This window comes from Hydra viridissima, unplaced genomic scaffold (genome assembly GCF_058129835.1).
Source record: "Hydra viridissima isolate aposymbiotic clone 2 unplaced genomic scaffold, HvirCarnegie_v1 scaffold_14, whole genome shotgun sequence".
NCBI lineage: Eukaryota > Metazoa > Cnidaria > Hydrozoa > Anthoathecata > Hydridae > Hydra > Hydra viridissima.
In genome coordinates, this window is record NW_028324313.1 from 737,790 (window position 1) to 764,230 (window position 26,441).

Genomic DNA, 26,441 nt, shown 5'->3' on the forward strand with positions numbered 1-26,441 from the left:
ATTACTCTGGAGAAAAGTTTGATTTATTAAGAAAAAAAGGTATTTACCCTTATGACTGGGTGGACTCGATTGAAAAGTTCTCCGAAACGCAATTACCTCCTATTGAAGCATTCTATTCCAAACTGAATGATGAGGGAATAAGCTGTGAAGACTATGCGCATGCAAAAAACGTTTGGGATGTATTTGGATGTAAAACGTTTAAAGATTATCAAGAACTGTACAACAAGTCAGACGTTCTGATACTTGCTGATATCTTTGAAAATTTCAGAAACGTGTGCCGTACCTATTACAAGCTTGATCCTGCTTGGTATTACACCTCACCTGGTTTGGGTTGGGATGCCATGTTAAAACTAACTGGAATTCGTTTAGAGCTTCTGTCTGATATTGATATGCTTAATATGATAGAAAAAGGGATACGCGGTGGAATTTGCATGATCAGCAAACGACATGGAACTGCTAATAACAAATACATGAGTGATTATGATCCTTCACAACCTTCGAAATTCATTCAGTATTTAGACGCAAATAATTTATATGGATGGGCTATGTGTAAGCCTCTTCCTTTTAGAGGATTCAGATGGATGACTGAAGAGGAGCTCGCTAATTGGAAATCCATGCCTTGTATTCTCGAAGTCGATTTAACCTATCCCGAAAGCCTACACGATTTACACAACGACTATCCTTTAGCTCCTGAAAGACTAAAAATTAATAAAGTGGACAAGCTCGTTCCTAATTTAAACAACAAAGAAAAATACGTCATTCATCATGAAAACCTAAAACTCTATGAACGACTTGGATTGATCACTACTAAAATTCATCGAGGTGTCACCTTTGAAGAAGAACCCTTCATGAAACAATACATCGATCTCAACACTGGATTAAGAGCAAAAGCTAAAAACGAGTTTGAAAAAGAATTTTTTAAACTCATGAATAACTCTGTCTTTGGAAAAACCATGGAGAATATTCGAAAGCATGTTGATATTAAACTAATCACCACAAGAAAAGAAGTCTTGAAATTGTCAAGAAAGTCTAATTATGATAGAAATACCATTTTTGATGAAAACCTTACTGCAGTTCATATGAAAAGAACAAAACTCTTTTACAACAAGCCTGTTTACTTAGGACTAAGCGTTCTAGACATAAGCAAAACTTTGATGTTTGATTTCCATTACAACTATATCAAACCTAAATACGGAGATCGCGCGAAACTACTCATGACTGACACTGACTCACTCATCTATGAAATCGAAACGAAAGATTTTTATCAAGACATTTCTGGCGATCTTGAAACCAAATTTGACACGAGCAACTTTTCTAAAGACCATCCTGCTATTGAAAACGCTGGGTTTAAAGTAGGGTTAAATAATAAGATTATCGGTATGTTCAAAGACGAGGCTGGTGGAAAAATAATTAAAGAGTTTGTTGGACTTCGTCCTAAGCTCTACTCTTACAAAACCTATGAAAAAGAAGAGAAAAGATGCAAAGGGGTTAAAAATAAAGTCGTTCAAAAACACATCACTCATCAAGATTATAAAGACTGCTTATTCAGTGGAAATGAAAAGCTTGCATCCATGAACGTTATCCGATCACATCAGCATAACATTTACACCGAAGAAATCAACAAAGTCGCACTCAGCGCTAACGATGACAAAAGACACATCTTGCAAGACGGAATTCACACGCTAGCCCTTGGACATTACAAACTAAAACCGTGCTTTACATTTATGGACTATGATCAACTCTTCGGACATGATGATTAAATATAAACTCAGAACACGAGGCAGAGACACAAAAAGGTAAGTCAACAAAAATGATTGCAGAAAATTAAAAACACGACGCCATCTTGAATTCATTAAGTATTAAAAAAAATGTCAATGCGCCTGAATCCTTAAGTATAGAAAAGTATCAATGCGGAATTATAAAAAATGTTAATGTGGTATTAAAAAAATGTCAATGCGCCAGAATCGATATTGTGTCTTGAAAACTGTCAATGCATATAAAAAAATGTCAATGCGCCAGAATCGATATTGTGTCTTGAAAACTGTCAATGCATATAAAAAAATGTCAATGCGCCAGAATCGATATTGTGTCTTGAAAACTGTCAATGCATATAAAAAAATGTCAATGCGCCAGAATCGGCAAGTCATAGTAGTTATATTAAATATATAATATTTTTTTATTCAACAATATTGTCATCTTTTTTACAAAGAATCAGGTAAGAAAACACTTTATTACTATATATTTTTATAATTTATTGTTTATTTTGTTGAGTCTTTTTACTTTAGTTCATTACTTAAAAATTTTTTTTAGGTTTTTAACAAGATGACAAAGTTAAAATATTAAAAGTGAATGACGTCAGTGAAATAAACAGTTATATATTTACACTTACAAGTTTGAATTGTCATGTAGATGAAATGTCGTATTGAAGTAATTGGCTAATTCCAGTACAAATTTTGGTAATCATTTTCCGGGAAAGTGCAAGTTTTCTTTTGTAGTTCCTAGAACTTTTTAACGATCGGACGTATTTAATTATTGTCCTGGAAAATTTTTTTTTGATTTTGATCGTGATATTTGATTTCATTTTTTTAGACAACATGGTTCGTCCAAGGACAGAAATATGGAAGCACTTTACTGACGAAAGAGTCATCGAGAATGGCATTGAGTTTTTGCGAAGTGCAACATTGACAACTGTGGCCATGTCTCCAACCTTACAGACGGAAAAACCAGTGGTATGAGGCATCACATGATTAGTTCTCACTCAGTGATCTGGCTGACTTTGGAAAAAGAAAAGGCAGAGAAAAAGCGCCAAGGAGATGTTGCCTATCAGAAACTAGAGCAGGTGAATTGGTGTTTTAAATCATTTAAAATTAATCTTTATTAAACTATTTTTATTGAATATTAATTGTTTCATTGTTGATTTAGGATTTTTTAATCATTTTTCTTTTGTTTACTTATGAATCCAAAACCTTTTTTAGTTTTTACAAAAAAAGGTACTTATTATTACTTTTTTTAATTTTTAGTTATACGACGAAGATGAGCGATATGAGCAAGAGCAAGGAGGACATACACCTAAAGTCTTAGAAAGAGGAATTAAAAAGAGGAAATTGGTAGGACCATCAACACCTGAGAAAGCCAAAAAAATTAATGCATACATAAAGTATAAGCCGCAGGTTAAAGAGCAGCTACGAGGAGACATAGAAATTGCCAAGTTCTTGGCCAGATGCAACCTTCCCTTCAATCTGGTAGAAACTGAAAAAGGAGTCGAATGTTTCACGATGAGGACTGCCAACGGCTGCTTAGGTGGCCATTGAAATAATGTTTTGTTATTTTAATCAAAATTTAGCTACAAAAATGAACAAAAAACCTTTTGTTCCAATAATTTTCAATATATTTGAAAAATTAGAAAACTTGTCTCGTAATATCTCGAAAAACATCGAAAAAGTATTTAAATCTCGTTAATTTCTCGTTATTCTCATAGTATTGTCATGTTTCGAGAAGGGAAATTTCGTGACCAATTCTCAATCGAGAATCTCGTTACTTCTCGTAACCTCTCGAAACAAGTTCTCGAAACTTGTGAAAACCATGATCGAAACTATTCTCGAAAATCAGTGTCATTTCGAGATCTCGTATCGTAATGTCTCGTAACAAAAATAGTTTCGAGACTCCAGAGCTTACCCCTGATCAATGATATATTATATATACTAGATGTCTAAAATCGATCCGAAAAGTGAAGCCGTGGAAGCCATTACTAATTCGGGCAAAAACATGCATTTTTTACTTTTATTTCGCACGTCGGATATAGCTTTTGCCCTTATTACAAATGGCGGATTCAATTTGTAAACAAAATAAGCGGCTTCACTTTTCTTCTTATAAAATCCCGCAAGTTAGACATCTAGTATATATAATATATCATTGCCCCTGATAGATATATAACGAACCGAACTTCGATGTAACAAGCCTAACTTAAAAAACTATTCATCGTTTTTTAAATAAGTTTTAATTTTATTTTTGGTAAAAACGAATTACTTTCCTTCAGATATTAAAATATGGAGGCTCTACAGTATCGAAATCTTAATCATATAAATAAAAGTAAATTATCTATAACTGTACAAATTGAACAAAGCTATATGTTTTTTAAAGTAAATAAATACATGTAAATAAATAATAAATACATGTAAATGTGTGTGTGTGTGTCTATATATATATATATATATATATATATATATATATATATATATATATATATATATATATATATATATATATATATATATATATATATATATGTATATATATATATATATATATATTTATATATATATATGTATATATATATATATATATATATTTATATATATATATTATATATATATATATATATATATATATATATATATATATATATATATATATATATATATATATATGTACCTTCTTTCAGTCTAAAAATAATAATGATTTCTGATCTATCAGTATCTGCTAAAGAGTTTGTTCCAAAAAACAGTTGTTCACTTACGCTATCAGCAAAAGCTGCTGAGTTTATCCCTGAAAATATAAGAAATGTTCAAAAGAATTTTGAAAATAGACCAAAGCACTCTGAGAAATGCTCTATATCAAGCAGTTCTTCCAATATTCAGCATCAAAATTCTTCATTTCATGAAACACACAAAGACACCAATCCTAAAGATAAAGTTTCAGTAAGAGAGTTTCAATTAAAACAAGCAGAAAAAGAATGTAATATAAAAAAGAATATCAAAAAAAGTAAGGTATGTAGCTATTTAAAAAATAATGATAATAGAATGAGAAGCACATTTTGAAATTCATGCTATATTTCCCTGTTAAATAAATCTCGGTGTATATCTAGAGTATTATGATTTTTTTCTTGTAAATTAGCTTTTTTGTAATCTCTATAATATTATATTGCTCATAAAAACTGTTTTCTGTGTGGATAAAAGTAGGGTCAAGTTCTAATTTTATCAACATAAACTTTGGTCTTTTTGATACTTTTTGAAAAATTTAATTAAAAAGTTTATATTTTGTTTTTCATATTTTGGAAATATTTGTTTGAAATTTTTTAAAAAATCTTAAAAATTAATTTTCAAAATATTGTGGACTAATTTTTGAACTCCCATTATCAAAAATTCTTTTATAAATTAAATGTAGCAGCTAGTATATTACTTATTTGTGAAATGTTTTTATATACTGGTGATACTCAATTAATTATACTCTAGCATCTATTTTGATTTTTTGTATTTACTATAATATAGCTTATGTTAACAAGTTGAATGTTTTTTATATTTTATCTGAATGCAAATAACTTTAAACTTTAACTTTTTATTTTTGATTTTCCACAGATGGTTCCAGCAACTCACACTGATAAAAATGGTAGGTTTTGTATGTTTTCATTGAATAAATTTTTAAATTTAAGGCCTTCTTGACAAGGTCAAGTTTTTAAACTGTAATTCTTAAATCAATAATTTAAAAATTTGATTGTTTCATTTTCTTTACAAGGGTGACCACCAACACGAAATCATCTTTGTCAAAAAAGTCTAATATCATTAAAAATAATTGTAATTAATTAGAAAATGGTCGTTTCATTTGTAACTTTGAAATTACAAATGCTGTTTACCAAAACTACTCTCCAGGGTTCTCCCGCTATTTTTAAGATTTTATCTAAAAATGCGGTAGTTATGCAAAAAAATTACTTATAAGTTTGCTGTAAAAGAAATGACTGTTTGGATTACTTTTGTTTATTCTCTTACCAAAGTTGAAATAAAAGAATTAAGGCTTCTGCTTTAAAAAATTTCATCGAGGTGTTTTTGCATTTAAAACTACTTAATAGTTTTATTTTATAAATTTCATAACAAAAATTTTATAACATTTCAAATATTGAAGTATACTAAGCAATTTCATAAAAAAAATATATTGAAGTACAGTAAGCAATAAAATAAAAAACTTTAAAAAAGTTAAGCAGTTAATCAAGTTTCATTTTATTTGTTGAAACTTAAAGAGTTGTTGGAATATTTTTAAATTTTTTATTTATTTATTATGTTTTATTGATAAAAGTAGAGTTTAAGTTTTCTCTGTTTATTTATGTTAGGTTTCATGATTTGTTTTCAAATACTCTTTATTTCTAGAAAAACCTACCCAACTCTCATGGAGTTCAATAGTTAAAAAGGTGCCTAGTTCTCAAACAATCAAATTAAATGGGAACAAAACAAATGTTTCTCCAATGCATAAAGAAAGAGATATAAATACAACATCACAAACATTATTTAAAAATGAAGATTATATTAAAACTGAGAATGCAAACAATTATAAAGTTAATTTAAAAACTAATATATCCAAGCATAATCAAAGACATTTTCATGAACACTTCCCCAAAAAGAAAACGGAAGATTTACAATGCAACTTATGTTCATCCAATGAAAACCAAAAATATTTCATAGAAAACCAAAGCTTTCATGATAATAATAATCCTCAATCCAATGCCCAGCTCTTTCCCATGGAAAAAAAACAAAACCTTTCAACTACTTCAGACAGTTTGAGCAGAAATTCACTTAAAAAGGCAGATAAAAAAAAACCTGCGAACTTAAGAGTATCATTTAATAGCAGTTTACAGAAGCAAGATGAAAAATCACCAGTGGATGATCTTCCTGATTCTGCTAGTTCTTGTAAAGGATTAGTTAATGTTGATAAGGATGCACAAACTCTAAAGCTTTTAGAGAGGCTTAGGAAAAATATGGATGCCATTAGTTCAAAAGAGATAACTTTTAACCCTGATATTGCTGTCCCAATATCTTCTGCAGTTACCACATTGTCCTACAGCTCAGTTGTAAAGAAAGTCATGGTAAGTTTTTTAAATGAAATATGTAAGTTATAAAAAATGTACATAAGTGCGCTGTTGTTTAAATTGGATGTTTAAAAACTTTTTTGTATTAATCTTGGTTTTTTCTATTTTTATATTGAACAATTCATTCAGTTAAAAGTTCAACATTGAATTTACTTGTGTAAATTTATTCACCTTTTTCTGAAGTCCTTCCAGGATTTTTATTGTTCATTATATTTTATTTGTCTTCTTAGGATGATAATTGTAAAAGTTCTTAAGTTCTATTTGTAGTTAAATTTAAAAAATGTATTTTGAATTTTTTTTTTTTTATAATAAAAAATGTGCCTTATGTGAAATATTTTGATAATTTTTTTTTGAATTCTGAAGTAAGCAATATATTCCTATTTATAGATATTATAATTAAATGTGAGTTTCTATTCTTGTTTACAGTTATTTATGATGTGAAATTCATCACTTTTTCTGCTCTTAACATAAAACAAATAAATTTACCAAATTTCGATAAAAGCTGAGATTTTTATAAAATTACTTTTGTATAACAAAATGACCTATTAGGAGATCATGTTTGTGTAAGTATCTTTATTATTTTTTTGTAATCATATCTTTTAAATTAGATTTTTAAAGTAAATATGACTTTCTATTGTTGGTTATAGCCTATAAGTAGCTCTTCCATTGAAATAAGCAAAGATGATGAAAAACCAGAGCTAAGTGGATTAACGCCTGAAGAGAAAAAAATTAAAAAAAAGAAGATGAAGCAGTTGAAGCGGAAAATCAAAGCAAGAGAGAAGAAAATTCTACTAACCAAAACAAAAATGGTGGAGGTTAAAGCTCCAAAAAAACAATCAAATAAAGAAGCAATCCTTGACTTTGGTAGTTTGTTGGACCGGCTAACATCTGAGGTACTAGAAATTATTTTTAAAATGTTCTTATTGTAGATGTAAATAATTGTAAAAATAAAATCAAAAATTTTAATATCATCTGTTTTGTTGAACTGTAAAACTTGTTCACATAATTTTTCTTTCAAACATCAAATTTATACTTATATCATTTAATTAGATATTTAATAATATATAGTAATAATAATAAATTATAGTGTGTGTGTGATCAGAAAAAATATGAAAAAGTAGGGGGATGGAGTGTAGTAGGTGAAAAAAAAAAGATTTTTCAATTGACCCAAAAGCATCCCTCTGAAATGTTTTAAGTGTGTATCTGTTCTTTTAAAGTTTTTTAGAAAATTATCTTTTACTGTTATAGTTTTTTGAAATTATGCTGTTGTAACTGTTGTAAAAGATTACATTAGGGTAGGGTGGTGAGAACTGGGACAATAATATGAGCTTTATCCATTTTTGTCACTGCTGAGTTCCATACACGTAAATATGTTGTTTTTATGTTTTAAGTGTGATATTTCAACGTCACTTCAGATGAACTAGCTTGCATTTACTGTAAATAATGATGTGTGTCACTTTTGTTTTGATTTGTTGGTATTTATTGGTAGTGGGTAGAAGTGGGACACCCTGGAGAGAAATGGGACAGCAGATGGGGAGATGTCGAGCACAATGGGGTGAAGTGGGATACCACTTAAACTTTCATTCTTTTTTGTTCATTTAATAGAAAGAAAAACATTCAATTATTTTACTAAATTTTAGACACATATTTTATTATGTTATCCAAATGATTACAAAAACATAATATTTTTTAATAGGATATAATACAATAAATGTAGACCCCTATTACTGGATATTTAATTTTCTGAAGTCCAGGAAGAAGACAATATCACCCTTTGTGCGAGATGTTGTCCCCTGTAACACAGGCATATGGAGAAGAGCTTTGTTCTCCTCCAAGTCAACTGGGTGTTGATCTGGAATATATGGATGTATAAATTTATTCTCCACTTTGGTACTTTTTCTTAAATACTCAACAACCATTTCTTCAGCAACATCCAAGACTTTGGCCACATAATATTTTAGTTTCATGCTCTTTTCAGAATGAAGTTCAATAAGAATAAACATGTCCTTCTTTCACAGCAACATCATTCACAGCAACAGGACCCAGATGAATTTCTGGCGAACCATCATCCTCACTCAATGCTGTACTGTCATCATCTGTGTCATTCAACACCATCAGTACATCATCATCCTCATTATTGTCCGAAGTGTTAGCATTGATTTATTTATTTTCAGTTCCCTCAAGCACCAGTTTTCTATTTGACTTCTTCACCTTTCTTTGCTGCCACAGTTCAGCCTCTTCTCTGATTCTTTTCATTTCTGGACTGGACTTGGCTTTCATTGTTCTCTCTCTTTTATGTCCTCTGGTCTGTTCTTTTCTCATAGATGCCTGAAACAATACAAATCAAAAGAAAATTATTAGGCTACTAACACCACATAATTATTAATGTTAAAGTCAAACAAGAACTATTATTCCTATTCCTTTTTTCTTTTCAACAACCTCCAAAACAGCCTCTAACATTGCTCTTGGAGGTACTAGTCCTGCAGCTGTTTTTCTTTGATATTTTCTAGGCTTTATACTTTACTGTGGACAAAAAAAAAAAGAAAAAATATATCAATAGTATAGTTTACATTCTTACTCAAATAGTATTTTGTTGATTAAAAAAAAAATGTTGGGAGAAGTGGGACAGTCATGGGAGAAATGGGACAGCCTGTCCCAGTTTGACCCATTGCTAGTTTCCACACCATATTTTTTCTCACTAGCATACACCTACAGTAAACATCATATCCTTTGTAGAGTAACACATTAACATTGGTAGCACTATTACATCAGCATTTACAATCATTTAGCTGCAATATCTATTAAACAATTAACTTTGAAAACATATTTAAAAAGATAAGTTTTGAGGTTTAATATCAAATTATTGGCGCTGTAATTACTGTAAGAATCCAAGACTGGCTTTCATCCCACATGATAAAAAGGAAGTCAAGGGCTGCATAAAATGGTTTGCAAATTTTGATTGGCTGAAAAAGTAAGAAACTAAATGGGCTGTCCCAGTTCCCCCTGTTGTAGTTCTCCCCACCCTCCCCTACTATAATATATTTTATTATATTGTATTACATTTAGTAAAAATTTATCTGTACTATTGTCTGTATCCTTTGTAATATATATTTGTATTATCATTTTTTAACCCTTTGTACTTTTAATTGTCTCTGTAAAGATAGCCTTTGATTCTTTTGTAATTTTTGTTTTAGTTTTTGTTCATCAACTTTTTTTAGCACTTAGAATCTCAAAAGATGGCGAATAAAAAGAAACAAAGAAAAGCTGTGTCAACTGGAGTAGTGTCAGTTGTTGCAGGGATGGCAAAGCGAAATACATTAGATGGAAAGAGAAAAGTGAGAGACAAGGTATGTTGCAGTTTTATTTTTTACTTGGTGTCTTCAATGTAATTATCTCTTAGATTATGCAATCTGTTTTCATTTAAATTTCAAAAATTTTAAATCAGTTTGGGTTTTAATGCTTTTAATATTTCTATAGAATTTTACGTTACGTAAAGTAGATTTATTATGTTAAGTCAAAAGAATGCAAGGAACTGTTTTAAGCATTCTGTTGCTTTAGTTTGGTGGTATGGTGTACGGTGGAACTCAAAATCTTTTAGACAGCACAGCTCCTATTATAAAACGTGGGAAAGAGAGAGAAACACCAAAGAAAAAGAAGCCAACCCTTCTGAAAAAAGTAATTACAATGTTGTACCATTGTAACTTTTTTTTGCAAGTTGTTTTTATTAATATAAATAATGATATTTTTTACAATCAATTTTTTTAAAGTAAACTAGTATAAATTATAGTTCTATAGAAATGCTGAAAGTCCATTTTAAATAGGAAGGCCCAGTTACATAATTTGTTGTAAAAATAGCTTTGTGTAAATTGTGTTTTGTATTGTGGTAAAATAATAATTTTGTAGTTGCATATTTGTTTCATTAAATTCTTCCATCTTGTTTTTTTTCTTGCTTCCTTGTTTTTTTTTCTCTTGTTTTCCATGTTTCTTTATCCTTTCAGTAAAATGTGAATCCAAAGTTGTGGTTATCACCAAATAAGAAAAATAATTTTGTAAAAATTTTTTTTTTTTTTTTAGATTATAAAACGTGAGCGTGAAAGAAAACAGTTAAATAATATGACAAAACGAAAACAAGACCCTGAAAAAGAACAACCATCTACTTTGTATGTTTTATATTCTTTCTTTTTTTTTTAACTTTTGTTTGAAATTAAGTTGTAGAACTTTTTGATGGTTGTTTGCATCCAAATTTTTGCATTACTTTTGTAAATATCGCAATAGCAGATCTAATGATTTGGTAACAACTTTGAATAATGAGTGCTTATCAATTAAAGATGAGCTAACTGAAGTCAGTGATACTGTTGTAGAGAACTCTTGTCTATCAGACAATTGCATTGCAGAGGAATCTATTGAAATCAAGAAGGAAACTGTTTCCCAGAATACCTCAGATACCAATCCTTCAGACAATGGTAGTACTTTTTTTTTTTTTTTTTTTTTTTTTTTTTTTTCAAAGATTGTTTTTCTCTTTTTTGGTTGTCTTGTTTCAATCTCATCTTCCTTTTTATCATCTTTTTAGATCCAAATGTTGTAAAACTTTGTAGCCTTCCAGAATATGTTAAAAGAGAAATTCATTCAAGAAAGTTTCGAGAGTATGTACTTTGTTCTCAAGAGTTAAACAAAGTTGTAATGCACCTTATTAAATATTTCATAGTTTACATGTGGTTTTTTTATTTTTGTGTTTATCTATCTTTAGCATATTTATAATGAATCCAATGAGATTTACAAAACAAGTTTTTGGCATGACTAATATTGTTCGTGTATTTTCAATGTAATTTAGGTATTGCAACCATCTGTTAACCAAGGAGATCGACAATTTGACTCAGTTACTGTTATTAGATCTTATCAAATACCAAGACAGGGTTTACCATGAGAATCGAATTAAAGTAACTAATCATAATTTGAGTTTTATTTATAGCAGAGATTAGCAAAAAGTGATTAATTGGTTATATTTGCTCATTTTTATCTCCACTTATTCTAGATTTCCTCAAAATTTTAACCTATTATTTTACGCTGTTATTATTCAAAAGTATTTTCAAGCACCTCAATGAAATATTTACTTCTTATTGATTTACTACTCTTTTATTTTTATTTTCTTTGCTCTTTCAATGATCAAGTTTTCTTTTTTTTATGTTTACATTTTTCTATATATCAAATATTTTTACAAATATATTAAATGTTTTTATACATATTAAGTAATTTTGTAAATATTAAATATTTATATATATACAGTAGCATGCAAAAGTTTACAAACAGCGAAAATTTTCTAGTTTTTTTGTCATAACTTTTTGCCTTTTCACTGAAAATTTATGGAATTTTTAAAAATTGCTCTTCTAAAGTGATTACATAGTATAGTTTACTCAAAAAAATGAAAATTTGTTACGGAAGGAAGAATTTCAAATTTTATTGAAAACATAATCATGCAAAAGTTTTTAACCAGTTTTGTGCCCCCATTTAAAAAATCAAAGTTTCAGTAAGAAAAACATTTTGTTATTAAAATTACTTTAGTTTACTGGAGATAATATTTAACTTATATTGAATTAAAAAAATAATGTGAAAGTCTAAGGAATTGTCACTAGAAAATAAAAATTTAATAATACGTGCTGTAGAGAAGAAGATCCTTATAAGCAAATTTCTGAGCTTTATGATGTGGCAAAATCAACAATTAGCTTACTAGTTAAGAGATATAGAGACTGTAAGACACTCAAAAACAAGCATTGTCTAGGAAGCCCAAAGATAACTGCAGAACATCAAGACAGAATTTTGGTAAGACAATCAAAACAAGATCCCCGCAGAAGTGCTGTTGAATTAAATGGTATTTTGAGCAAGAATTATGGTGTTAAGTGTATCACATGCATCAGTAAAATCTGTTTGGTTATCAACCTGCCAAGAAAGCATTAATATTGTTAAATAATTGCTCAGCACAAATGAAATTTGCAAAAGATCATTTGCATTGGACTTCAAAAGAATGGTCAAAAGTCTTATTCAGCGGCGAATCAAAGTTTTGCATGTTTGGTAGCGATGGTATAAAGTACATGAGATGTCCGAAATGTAAAAGATTTGCTCCTAAGTATCAAATACCAACAGTTAAACATGATGGTGGCAATATAATGGTTTGGGGAACTTTCAGTTGTGATTCTATTGGTCCACTTCATCACATTGAAGCCATAATGGATTGGAATGTATATTTAGGTATAATCAAGAATGTTATGCTGCCACATGGAAAGGGCAAATGCCTCTTGGTTAGATTTTCCAGCAAGACAACAATCCAAAGCATTGTATAAACTCTGTCAAAAATTTTTTAAATTAAAAAAAAATTTGACTTTTGGACTGGCCTTCCCAAAGTCCAGATTTAAATCCAATAGAACATCTTTGGAAACATCTTGATCGTCAATTGAAGGGCAAAAAACCAACCAATAAAAATGATTTATTCAAGATGCTTTCGGATTGTTGGGCAAATATCCTCAAAGATGTGCTTATCAAATTAGTTGACTATTCCTTGTCGGTGCCAAGCAGTATTAAAATCTAGAGGCTATCCAACAAAATATTGATGTGCTGTAATGAAAAAATGTGGAGGAGTTAGAAATAGTATCTCTTTTTTGAGTTTTTTTTTTATTCATTTATAAACTTTTGCACGAATTATGTTTTCAATAAAATTTGAATTTCTTCTTTTGGTAACAAATTTTCATTTTTTTTGAGTAAATTATATTATGTAATTACTTTAGAAGAACAATTGTTAAAAATTCCATTCATTTTCAGTTAAAAGATAAAAAGTTATGACGAAAAACAAGAAAATTTTAGCTGTTTATAAATTTTTGCACGCTACTGTATATATTCAATATTTATATATAAGTTAAATATTTTTACATATCAAATAATTTTATATGCATCAAATATTTTTTTTTCAGTTTAAACAAAAAAGACGGTATGTGGTTGGTCTTCGAGAAGTTCTCAAACATTTGAAGGTGAAAAAACTAAAAGCAATTATTGTTGCTCCAAATATTGAGAGAATTTCATGTGAAGGTAAATTTATTTTCTCCTTAAGGTCTGAAAAAAAAACTAGCTTTGCAGGTTTTTTTAGTTTAGATGTTGAAAAACTGAAATGTTTTTAGTTTGATTAAAGAGAATCATGGAAGAAAATGTCTTATGTATTTATATTGTAAAAAGTTTATTTTATGAAAATTAGCTAAAAAAAAATATCAAAAACCTTTTCTAGATCTTTTCTAGTTTATCATTTTTTAAATAAGAATTAAGTCATTAATTAAGATTTTTGCTTTATAAAAATTTTGCTTATTTTATTTACATTACAGTATCTTATTTTAAAAGTTCCATATTTTGAGGTTACATTTTAGTGTGTGTTTTTTGATGTTAACGCCAAGATAAATTTAGAAATGTTGCACCTAAAAGAGTTTGTGAAGGTAGTGAAAAGATGAATTCTTGAGGTTTGGGGTAAGCAAGTTAAAGCTGGGTTAAGAACTTTTTTTTTGAAGTGATCAAATCTTATCTCTAAAATCTTAAGTCTAAAATCTTATCTCTATCTATGAGATAAAATCTTATCTCTATCTATGAGATAAAATCTTATCTCTATCTATGAGATAAAATCTTATCTCTATTTATGAGATAAAATCTTATCTCTATCTATGAGATAAAATCTCTATCTCTATCTATGAGATAAAATCTTATCTCTATCTATGAGATAAAATCTTATCTCTATCTATGAGATAAAATCTTATCTCTATCTATGAGATAAAACTTATCTCTATCTTGTTAATAAGTTATGAATTGTGAAGTGCAAGGAGACTTTCTACTTCAGTAGAGAGAGTGTTTTTGCACTTCATTAATTGTTTACAAAAAGTATGACATAAAAATATAATGCAAAAGTATAATATAAAAGGATAGTATAAAATGTAATATAAAAATGTAACATAAAATTATGATATAAAAATATGATGCAAAAATAAATATAAAAATGTAATAAAATTATGATATAAAAATATGATGTAAAAATAAATATAAAAATATAATGTAAAAAATAAATAAAAAAAGATAATGTAAAAATATAATATAAAAATGAATATATATTAATAGTTAGCAGGAAGTATTTTTAGGTATAAGATTTTATAAGTAGCATAGTAATTGTGTAGCACTTTATTCTTTACTTGAAATTTGAGAACTCTGTCTTTTTTCAAGCTAAACTTCTTAATTGTTTAAATGAATCATAAATGCATCATAAATCATCATAAATCATCATAAATCATTTCTTTCAAAAGATAAAATTAAGAGCTTGTCATTTTTTTTTAGGCGGAATCGATGACTACTTGACAAGCATTATAAGTTTATGTAATGAAGACATGGTTCCAATTATCTTCGCCTTGAATCGACACACTTTGGGGAAAACTATGAAAAAGAATGCTCCTGCTAGTGTTGTTGGTATCTTTAATTATGATGGTGCACAGGTTAGTTTCTGCCTTTTTCAAAACACTATTTTTAGACAAAAATAATGGCTCTAAATTAGTTCATAAAACTTTATTTGTCGATTTTGATTTTGTAATTGACCATTTTAATAGTTACTGTAAATAGCCATTGTTATATAGTTACAAATCTTTTTTTCTCTAGGATAAATTTAAAGAATTGATGTTGCTTGTTGAGAAAGCGCGAACTGATTACAAGAATAAAGTAAAACTAATTACTCAAGAGTTTACAAATGAGCTCAAGAAAAACGGGAATATTGAACTGTGTGTCAAAAAAAGATTTTCTAAGAAATTAATTCGACACCGACAGCCTTATACCAAACACAGTGAACAAATGTATTTTGTTTACCCTGCAGCTCCCCCGTTTTATCAAGATTATCATGAATATCATCCAATCAAAAATAACTTTTTTAATTACTCGCCGAGTCAAACGAACTATTATTATCATACGCAACCCTCCCCTGTCCTTCATTTAAATCCTTCGTCAAGTTTTGTGGGATCAAATATAAACCCATCTCTACAAATAACAGCAGCAGAATATTTAAAGAATCAAATGCTGGAGAAATTTTACTCTTGACGAGCAGTTATTTTAAGACAAGAATTATTGAGCTCAACCTATTGACGCTTACTAATGTTCAAATTTTTGGAGTGGAGCGTCTTGATTTGAACATCATTTAGTGCTTTTGAACATGGTGTATATGATTCATTACATACATTACATATGTTTATGCATGCATTGTATGTGTATTTTATATGTGAATCGAAACAATTGAACAAAAATGTTAGTGAAATAAAGCAGTTAAATGAATATTCGCATCGATGTCATGATGATATCGATAATTCTTTCTATCGATATTTGTACTAATTACGAAACAAATCTGTTTAGTGGTTTAGTTGGTCGGCGTGAACCAGAATCGTAAATAAATAGAGTTTCATCACTTTGTTTTTACAAGATCATAAGTGATAAAGTGGTTGCAATGTTTTATGGGAGTGTACGTGATACTGTTTATAATATTTTATGAATTGTTAATTTATTCTGGTTATTACATTTTATGAGTTAATAAGTTATTCTGGTTGTAACATATTACGAGCTGATAAGTGATTCAGGCTTCAACATTTTATGAGATAAAAAATGATACTCTTTGTAACGTTTTATGAGTTGATTATATAATTCTGGTTTAAAATCTATGAATTTAGTTGCCATCATATTATTTAGTTGCTATCATGCTATTTAGTTGCCATCATGTTATTTAGTTGCCATCATATTCTTAATAATTGTTTTCTAATCTTTATCTCCAGTTGTTCGTTTTCTCAAATCTTGTTCGTTATCGTTGGTTCGTTATCGGTTCTGAAAAATTAGGAATGAATTTTTAATGTGATCCCGATTCCTTGGAATCTTCACAACACAAAAAAAGTAAAATTTATTTCTTATATATGATTAAGAAGATAAATTATCAAATGTTTTTTAATGTTATGTTTTGATATTAATTTTGCAAACATTTGTTAATGTAAACTAAATTTGATTGAATGAGTAAGGACATAAGTTTGATCATTCTTCAAGTTGACAATTAGGAATCTTTCTTCTAGTAGATGAGTTTACTAAAAAGTTAAAAAGTACAGACAAACATGCAGACAAAAAAGAAACAAACAAAAAAAAATCCCAAACACAAAAGAAAAAAAAAAACAAAGGAAAACAAAAAAAACAAGCCATTGAAAAGATAAATCACTATGCTTTTAAATTGCTTGGTGGGAGAATTAAAAAAAAAACAAACATGAAGTTGATGGAAAATCCTCGTAAACCGAGTTAATCGAGTCGCTGTTTTACAACCCTACCAAAAAAATTAATGTATGTTTGTAATATGACTGAACTGAGATGAAGGATGCCAGAGCTCAATTCGAAAATGAATTTTAAAACTGGCTTCACAATTTCAAAGCACATAGTATCTATCATTTCTAATGAACAAAAATAATCCATGTGTATTATTACTATATTACTATTTTCACCATACTATTATTTTACATATTTTATTATTATGTATTATTATTTTACATTATTGTACATATTGTATATTTATTTCTTTTTTAACACTTAAATAAAAGTCTGTGGAATCCCCCTCAGAAAAATTGCTTCACAACTTGACTTTATCAAATGATGATAACACAAAAGAAACTTTATCGTTTAAAACTTTTTAGTCTTGATAAAAATCTTTCACATCTTATAATCTTTGTAAACTTAAAATGGCGCACTCTTATGGCATTTTATAAAATTCAAGTTATTCAAAAGCTTTTAACATATATAAAATGGGTAGCAAAGTTAATTAGTTGTTGATGAAACGTAACTAATTCTTTTTAAAAAATACTCTATCAAATTCCTCATAAAGATTTTTTAACACAGCTTAACATGCTTACTTGGCTTTTTCAAAAAGTATTTGGAAGAAAATGACCCATAGAAAGAGTACGCAATATTTCTTAATGCATAAAGCCTTTATCAAAATAGTTACCTTCTAACATCCTTCAAGGAACCAATACCTCTCAAAACATCCCGCTCTAGGAGGTGAGAAATATGTCACTCTCCTGTTTCAGTTTTCACGTTCATTATGAGTCACGTCATTGTTGTCTGATCTCTGGTTTAAATAGTTTCAGCATAAGGTACTGTGTTTGTCTGGTAGTGGTGGGGTTATATCATTAATGGTATAACACCATGACTAGATAATTTTATTGATAAAGGTATGGATATTTTTCAATCACCATATATAGATAGCTATCGATCTACGCAGTTGCCTTTCCAAGTTATGCATGTTTAAGTAAACGTCTTTTATTTTTATTAGTATTTTTTTTTTTATTTTTTTTTTTTAATTAGCAATTCAATCGCGGTTTCAAAATTATCACTGTGAATAAAGATTTTATGCAGCAATTTAATAATCACAGGTTGTTAGTTTTAGGGTTAATACTTAAGGCAATTCCCAAGAAAACCTTTTGAGGTATGAATATACACATACGGTAGAGTAACTATGCAAAATGTTAAAAATCTTTTACCTTTGTCTGAGAGAAGCATTCAGTTTTTAAGATTTTGATGAAAACCGCATAATACATTTTGATTATTTTGCATCAATTTTAATTAGTGAAAGATATAAAATAAGAACCGTCTAAAAATTATCATCTACTTGAAATTTGATGATTATTTTACATCGATTCAAAATTTTTTCATAAATCAAAAAATGTCTTATTGCATGATTACAACAATAGAAAAAATCTCCTTTCTCACCTTGAATTATGAAGTTGGTTTTCAAACCTGTTTACAAATCTATTGTGAACAAGTAACTTTTTATTTCGCACCTGAAATTCAAAAAATTCCTAATACAGATAAAAATCATGAAGATTGCCGCAAAACAATTTGTTTTTTGTGCGTGCAAAAATGGGAATTGTGTTTTTTTGTATTAGCAAATTTGTGAACTTATAATACTTATGACTGAAAAAGTGCTCAAAGTTTTAGAAAAAATTTTGCATAATAGTTGAAAAAATTGAACACTTCAAGCAATCATATCTTCACTTGTGTATCGCTGTGACTCGTATAGAAGATGCCATTTTTTCCATGTCCCAGAACTCATTGAAAGTTATAGAATCAAATTGGAATCATTTGCACAGAACTGATTACTCTAATGGTTTTGTAGTTATTTTTCTTGTAGAAACGAATCTATTGTTTTGTAAATCAATAGAAAAACTACTTATTTTTGTAAAACTAATTATTTTAACTTTTTTTGTGATGTTATTTTTGAAAAGGTGAGAGAAAATATGGCATTCTTGAAATTTGTGAATTGAAGGTGTTTTTCATAAAAATTTTAAAAAATGTAATTACTCACTCGGTTAAATTAAAATATTTTAAAGTTTCTTGGGAATCGCCTTAATATTAAACCTGATTTTTACTAACCGTATGATTGTCAGAACTCAAGAGAAAATTAGTTAACAGAAGTTTTAAATAACAAAGCCAAAAATAGTGCGCCCGATGAGGGACTCGAACCCGCGACCCTCAGATTAAAAGTCTGATGCTCTACCGACTGAGCTAACCGGGCATACCATTTTAGAGAAATATTAATTTATTAAAAAAACTTAAGCCGTATTTTTAAGTCACTAAATTATAAGAAAGAAAAAGATATTAAAATATAATTTACACAACAAGAAGACTTCTCAAATAAAATATAACTTCTATTTAAACATTAATTGTGAATAGTTTGAATTTTTGAAAATTATTTAATATATATATAGAAAGGTGGGGTCGTAAAGGACCCCAAATATAATACTCCTAGATTTTTTATTACCTTGAATGAACTATTTACATATTAAGTTCCCTGTGATTTATACGGCTTGGTGTAAAATATGACTAAAGTCATGTTTAGCGTAAGTATGTATCATTTAATATATATCATTAGTAGATAAATATTTGTTGTGTCAAAAAAATTTAATTTAAATGATCTTATATTGATTTTTAAACCGAAATCTGTAACTTCCGGCAACAATATAAGATGGTCTTTAAATTTAGGATTTCGATTCGCTTTGAAAACATAAATAAGATTTCGTTTTAATTCAGAATTTCTCAACGCTGTTTATCTCCGCATAATGAATTGAATGATGTGTTCATAAAAAAAAACCCAAGGCTGCTTTTTTTTTTTTTTTTTTTCTGATTTCAACCATATCCATTACAACCCGTTCAAATGAGTTCAGAGTAAAAATTTGTTTGTTTATCAACTAATCCAAAACATCATAAACTTAAATTAATAAAAAAAATAGTTTGATTTAAAAAATAAAATGTGCTTCTAATTTTTGTCGTACTATTTTTAACAACAAACGTAAATTTTTGTCGTACTATTTTTAACAACAAACGTTAGTATGATATTTCGATATATCGTGATATAGTTTGATATATTTGAAATATTTTGGAATTTGTCATAAAGGATCTTTCACAATAGCGGACCAAAGAGTTCAGATAAGCTTTGATATATCCTTGAGTTATTTCAATAACATATGACTATTTATGATGGTATTCGATGATATTTGGTCTGATGATTTACCAAAAAATTTTCTTTCATTATTTTATTCCGAATTGACAAAAGAGTTTATCTTTTCGTTTATTACAATATATGATAAATATTTTTTAATTGTGGCCCGTTCTCAATCAAAGCTGCAATACCGAGATCCCTCGGAGAGCTTCGTTTTTGTGTTTACAAATTTTGTTCTTCTCATTCAAAAGGGCAACAAAAGTTTTCCTGTTGAAAAAAAAAACTTTGTAAGAATTTTGGGTAAAGTTACAATGCGTTCGAACTTTTTACCCTAAAATTCTAGCATTAAGTGACATTCATTCGCATGTATATAACAAGATTATGTAATCATAAAAAGAAAATTATAAAAACAAGACATCAATGAAGATTTTAAGCATTTATAATCTGAAAATTAGGTTTTTTTTGGATGCAATCACTGGTTGTCATGCGATCGCCGGTTTATTTTTTTTTAAGTCAGCTGGATGACTGCAAATGAAAACAAATGCTTCTCGAGCAAGGTGGTGTTTTCTAAGCTTATTTTATTAGGTCCTCATTTATGTCTCAAACCAGTCGCAGCGGGAGGGTATTATAGCCTATTCGATAAAAATAAAATGCCTTTTAGCCGTAAAACATTATCAAAAGTTGCTCGAAAACATCGTTTGATAAAAATTTGATTTGTTAAACAAACTGCTGTCTTTTTTTCTTTATTGTCCGTTGAAACTAAAACTGCAGACACTTAAAAAGGTAACAAATATAAAAAATATTTATAAATCGTGGAGAAATCCATTCCATAACGAGTTCTTATTTATTTAGTATTATTTTTTTTTTACATATGTATTATATACGCAATAAATTTGAAAGAACAGAACTTGAAAAAGGATTCCCTATTAATGCATATGGTGAAGTTTTAGTAAATGATCACTCAACTGATCAACTTAGTTCACTAATGAAGATATCTTTTGAGGATTCAAGATTCTTGAGCAAAACTCGTAAAACAAAAGAGGTGTAGGTTCTGTTTAAATAGTAATTAACTACAGAAGCTTAAAAATTTTTTTTTTCTTAAAATCTTTTTTACAGAATCAATTTTGTAACTAAATAAATTTTTAAAAAGTTGTAGAAACTAAAAAACAATGCAAAAATCAATTGTCACGTTGTCAAAAAGTCATTCAATGAAGAAAACGAGGCTCGTGAAAATTGTTTTTTAAAAAAAAAAGGATGAAAAAATTATAATATCAAAATTATTGTTTTGCGTTGATCAGTTAAAACATAGGAAATTGTGACGATGCTTTTAATAACAGTTGGCATTGGCATATGTGAACATTCTGAACTTCTATTAGTTGCTTTTTAGCATTTATTGAAGATGTTTTTATACAAATATATGCAACTGATCAAAATATTAATATGGTAGTTTGATTCTGCAGATTATGAACACCCGTTTTTACTTTGGTGCAGTACTTTTTTCTTTAGTATGTCTGGTTATCTAATAACTCAAAATTTGAAAGGCTTTTTTACTTTTTTATTTTTTTTTTATTTTTAATTTTTTTAATTTTTGCGTTTCTTGTCTTCACACATTTATTGGTTACTTGATGTTTGTTTAAATTTGATATTTTACTTGTAATTGAAAATTGGAGATATAATTATCTTTTTAAATATTTTTATTTTGTGCGATGGTAGATTCATTTGGTTTTGTTTTTAAGAAAAAAAATTTTTTTGGTGCACGCTTTTAAAATAAATTTTGGATTACAACTCTAAACTCATCCAAGAATCCAAAAAAAATCCAAAAAGCTCTTTTCCTTCTCAAAAAAATATTTGAAGTTATTGTATCTTCGCATAAACCAATTTGCATCTTCAATTTGTATCTGCGCAATAAACTTTGCGTAAAATCCTAAGGAATAAACAAGAAACCGTAAGGAATCCCAAGAAATCCTCAGAAATTCTAGGAAATCAGAAGAAATCCTGCCTCTGCGTTTATAAAACGGTATTTTTAAAGTTGTTTAAAAAGTGAATGCTTAAAAAGTAAAAAAATGGTTTGAACAAACATTTTTAAAAAAATTAAATCACTTAATTTGTTTATCAGCATTATATTTGTTTAGTGGGAGAAATGAATTAACAAATTATGAGCGATTGAATGAAAAAAATCGCTAACCAAATATTAATCAAATAAGTGTTATTTCAAATAATTAGCGAAATGAAATATTAAGCACCGAAATAGTTTTTCTTAAAAAAAAAAAAAAAACTAACTTCCAGTTTTTTGGCAAAATTAACTTTTCCGCTTTCCGAATGCACCATTAAGAATCTCAAATTTGCCGCCGGTATGTTTAACAATTACAACACTGAAGCATTGTGCATAACTATGAGTGAAATCGAGATTTTAAATTCATTACATTGTACTTTATAATGCGTTTAAGTCTTCATCAAAAGGATCCATAAAATAATGGATATAAAAAGCTATAACTCATTTTATTCCGGTGATAATCTGGCCTTTCATATAGTAAGTTTGTTGCATCACTAGAGCTTTACGCTGAAACTGCGCGTAAAACAAATGAAAGTCATAGTTTTAAATGCGTATGATTTTTTTTTTTTTTTTTTTTACCTTTTTTTGTATACATTGCTACCAACCTTTTAATGCTTGTAAGAAACACTCTAGTCTAGGACTTCTTTCACGTACTCTATGCAGCCTTTCGTGTTGTACACTATTTTCTTGTACGTAACGTTTTTGGTGGAAAAAAAAACTGCATTAAAATATTTTCCCTCTCTTTAATTTATTTCTGTTAAGTTTCATTTTTTAATTTCTATTTTTATAACAATAATTACAAGATCTTTTTGAGAAAAAAGTTTTATCGCCGTAATTATCAACTTTATTAAAAAAAAATTACAAACGATAAAAAAAAAAACAACGATAAAAGCGTTTTAGATATTTTAATGAAGGTATATGGTACCTGAAAATTTTGTGTTAGGACTATTTAATATAACTTCCTTTAAGCTCAAGGTCACGTTGTTTTGTCCAGGCTGTTCTACATCTTTGTTCACTGCCTTTGGTCAAAATAGATTTGATAAGGAGTGATTCGCTCTAACGCGAATAAATGTCGGCATGGTGGAAAATTGAAACAGGATCGGCTAGTTTATGTATCGGATTTAATCGTAAGTTCTCAGACAGCTTTAAGTCATACTATGAATCAAATTTTTTAAAAATATGATTCAATTATAGCATTGAAAAAAGCATCAGTTAAGCCCCTTTTCTTTTTATTATACTTGTGTTAAACAAATTTTGTTTCATTTGTTTTCTCTTTTTAAGTCAATTATATCATTATAAATAGGATTTTATGTTAAGATTTTAATGAATAGAAAAAATTTTTTTTGATCTTTCGAATTTTAACTTTACATAAATTTTGTTATATCATCTTTAAGGGTAAAAATAATGAAGCTGACACCACCATCAACAAATTTCCAGAATCGAATCGATCATAATTACGAATTTGCATCTGAAGAAATCTTCAGAAACAGGACAATCACAAACTTTACGGTATCTTCAGAAAGCGATGTTGATAGCTCTTCGAATAATGAAAAAGGGAAACACTTCATGATTATAGTCATCATAAGTTTTTGCATATTTTTTGGCTTTATAATCATCTTCGTTGTCTACGATCACTACAAAAAAGTAACCATGTAAGTGTTTTCTTGTTTCTAATGAGATCACGTTTAGCTTTTCTTAAGGAAAATTGAAGAAGCTCAAGGGAATGTTTAACTTTTCAAGAAGGAAACTCAAGGGAATTAAAAAAGCAATTATTTTGTTAACTGTTTGTTGAGGACATGCGTATATGCAATTAACAAACGTTTTTGAACAAACATTTTCAGAAACGAACAAACGTTTTCAGAACAAACATTTAGTTCTGCTCTAAAACATAATTGTTATACATTTCTCTAAAGGATCCGGCTTAGATATTGCTAGACTTCAATTTCTTGTTATCACGTATCTGTTTATTTGAAATTAAACTTTAAAAACTACGCCATGCATATAGTTATACATGATATATATACTACGACATATACATATATACTACGCCATATATATATATATACTACGCCATGCATACATGATATAGTTATACATGGGTATAACTATATCATGTATGCATGGCGTAGTTTTAACTACGCCATGCATACATGATATAGTTGGGTTTATTGTTATAACTTAACAACCAAATATAATATAAAATCCAATTAAAACCTTGAAAGTGGTCAAAACTTTTTCATTGACATGCTAAAACGTATAAACAAAGAATGAGTCTAGATTCTCATAAGAAGAAATATGGAATTAACATAATAATATGACGCATGATGTAGGAATAGAAATAGAAACTCTTTAGTTAAAGCTTATAAATTTCGGCAATAATTTTTCTCTTAATTGAAATATATATATATATATATATATATATATATATATATATATATATATATATATATATATATATATATATATATATATATATATATATATATATAGGCAGAAAAAAAAAGAAGAAGCCAAGTTGAAGCCCAAAGAGAGTCAACAAGCGACGATTTCAAAGAAAACCTCATTGGTTGGATCAGGACAAAAGCAGCTCATGTGAGTATATGAACAGCTCCGGCGCTTTGTTTAATGGCTGGAATATTGCAACCCTTTTTTTTTTCTTTTTAGCGATAAAATGCTCCTACTGTTGTATTTTCTGTTATTTTAGAATTGAAAGAAAAGTTAGCGTCAACGCAAGAAAAATCAGTCAAGGAAGTCGAGGTAGTAAATTGGAATTATATTTTCTTAAGTCGCGTTTAGAACAGAAAAGGTCTTAGTAAAATAACATCGCCAGTCGTTTTTTAAGGAATCATCACTGGGGAAGATTTTACGATTTTTTAAATCTCAATAAACTTCAAAAATTAAAAATCATCTATTAACTGAATAAAGTTATTTCATGTAGCAAAGAACTCAAAATACGGTGTAAAATGATTTTTGGTGTTTTGCAAATAATTTACACTTACTTAACCTAGTTCAATGTGAAATTGTTAAATTTTTCAATCTACAGGATCAAATGGTCACGTTGCTCTGGGTTATTTGCGTTCACTATCCGAGTCCTCGTCTAACCAAAATGGTAGTGATGTAACAAACGAATCCTTTCCGGGCGCAAATAAAAATGAACTTTCGAATTACAGAAGAAGTAGCATATCTTCAAAAAGTTTTCAGATGATAAAAAACGATTCCTGTCTATCCAACGGCTTTTTAGACAATGTTTTGATACGATATCGTAGTAATTCTGTAAGTGTCCCCTTAAAAAACGTCCCAGATGTTGATGAACCTGAAGAAGATCAAGATGAGAATCTGCAAGACGTTGAAGGATCAACCAGCTGTAATTCTTTTCATAAAAAAAAATCAGAAAGCGACAATTTGTCACAACGGAAGGAAGAAGGTCTTCAGATGAAAATTGATGTAAGTTGTCCAGAGAGTGAAAATAAAGAAACGGAACCATTTTTACATGAAGACAACACAAGCATAACGCTTTATGTGCCAAATCAAAATAATAAATAGTTATTTCTGACTATAAGTTAACGAAAGTTTTAAATGAAAAAAAACCTGCGGAAGTTGTGCTCACTTCAACAATAGCAGCTACCATTATGAAAAAGGAAATTGTCAAAATCTGTTAAAAGAACTCAATTGACGCGGGAGAGCATGCCGATTACTCCACTCCTTATCAGTGAAAGATATCTCGAGAAACAAACACTAAATTTTAGAAAAAGCAAAACTTCCCAATAACATCATCAAATCATCAAACTGCTAACCAAAGTAACGATAATAAAAATGAATTGAAAACCATGAATAATGATAATAAGAATGAATTAACAACATTAGATAATGATGATTAAAATGATTTGACAATAATCTGTAATGAGAATCAATAATATCAACAAAAAAAAACGTAGAAAAAACTTCGGCGCTGATAAAACTTATGACTTTTATTTATTATCTGTACTTTTTTATGTCTGCAAAATGATACAACACGTGAT

The 26,441-nt window shown here is 28.5% G+C and overlaps 2 protein-coding genes, 1 long non-coding RNA gene and 1 other non-coding gene across 11 annotated transcripts; 2 read left to right on the forward strand and 2 right to left on the reverse strand.

Annotated features, from left to right (window-relative positions):
* Positions 1-4,438: 4,438 nt before the first annotated feature.
* On the forward strand, positions 4,439-16,559 carry LOC145193175 (uncharacterized). The gene is made up of 13 exons (XM_090071646.1): positions 4,439-4,766; positions 5,355-5,385; positions 6,138-6,850; positions 7,501-7,746; positions 10,072-10,200; positions 10,412-10,528; positions 10,928-11,013; positions 11,132-11,316; positions 11,424-11,496; positions 11,685-11,790; positions 13,813-13,927; positions 15,206-15,360; positions 15,521-16,559. Exons 1-13 carry the CDS (start codon positions 4,455-4,457, stop codon positions 15,950-15,952), a joined length of 2,700 nt encoding a protein of 899 aa, XP_089927772.1. The 5' UTR covers positions 4,439-4,454; the 3' UTR covers positions 15,953-16,559.
* Positions 16,103-26,441, forward strand: LOC149878676 (uncharacterized). Of its 5 annotated transcripts, none has more exons than XM_090071651.1 (6): positions 16,103-16,367; positions 16,675-16,789; positions 23,817-24,074; positions 24,913-25,014; positions 25,127-25,179; positions 25,466-26,441. In XM_090071651.1, exons 3-6 carry the CDS (start codon positions 23,827-23,829, stop codon positions 25,963-25,965), a joined length of 903 nt encoding a protein of 300 aa, XP_089927777.1. In that variant the 5' UTR covers positions 16,103-16,367; positions 16,675-16,789; positions 23,817-23,826; the 3' UTR covers positions 25,966-26,441. The 5 variants fall into 5 exon arrangements, with proteins under 5 accessions (XP_089927777.1, XP_089927774.1, XP_089927776.1 ...); XM_090071650.1 differs by lacking the exons at positions 16,103-16,367; positions 16,675-16,789 and adding exons at positions 22,732-22,973; positions 23,417-23,549; XM_090071648.1 differs by lacking the exons at positions 16,103-16,367; positions 16,675-16,789 and adding an exon at positions 21,024-21,152.
* LOC149878677 (uncharacterized) lies at positions 16,587-23,481 on the reverse strand. 4 transcript variants are annotated; one of them, XR_016446891.1, is made up of 3 exons: positions 23,348-23,481; positions 22,650-22,759; positions 16,587-16,723 (listed from the first exon to the last, which is right to left on the reverse strand). It is a non-coding gene; the product is annotated as an uncharacterized LOC149878677 (long non-coding RNA). The 4 variants fall into 4 exon arrangements; XR_016446888.1 differs by lacking the exon at positions 16,587-16,723 and adding an exon at positions 22,128-22,293; XR_016446890.1 differs by lacking the exons at positions 16,587-16,723; positions 23,348-23,481 and adding exons at positions 22,128-22,293; positions 23,028-23,299.
* Trnak-uuu (transfer RNA lysine (anticodon UUU)) lies at positions 19,373-19,445 on the reverse strand. Its single transcript has one exon. It is a non-coding gene; the product is annotated as a tRNA-Lys (tRNA).

Coding starts and splice junctions, on each gene's coding strand:
- LOC145193175 (XM_090071646.1), top strand. CDS start 4,455: ATGATTTCTGATCTATCAGTATCTGCTAAAGAGTTTGTTCCAAAAAAC. Junction 4,767..5,354: donor AGAATATCAAAAAAAGTAAG/GTATGTAGCTAT, acceptor GATTTTCCACAG/ATGGTTCCAGCAACTCACAC. Junction 11,497..11,684: donor CATTCAAGAAAGTTTCGAGA/GTATGTACTTTG, acceptor AATGTAATTTAG/GTATTGCAACCATCTGTTAA.
- LOC149878676 (XM_090071647.1), top strand. CDS start 22,951: ATGAAAGTCATAGTTTTAAATGC. Junction 22,974..23,816: donor AAAGTCATAGTTTTAAATGC/GTATGATTTTTT, acceptor ATCATCTTTAAG/GGTAAAAATAATGAAGCTGA. Junction 25,180..25,465: donor AATCAGTCAAGGAAGTCGAG/GTAGTAAATTGG, acceptor TTCAATCTACAG/GATCAAATGGTCACGTTGCT.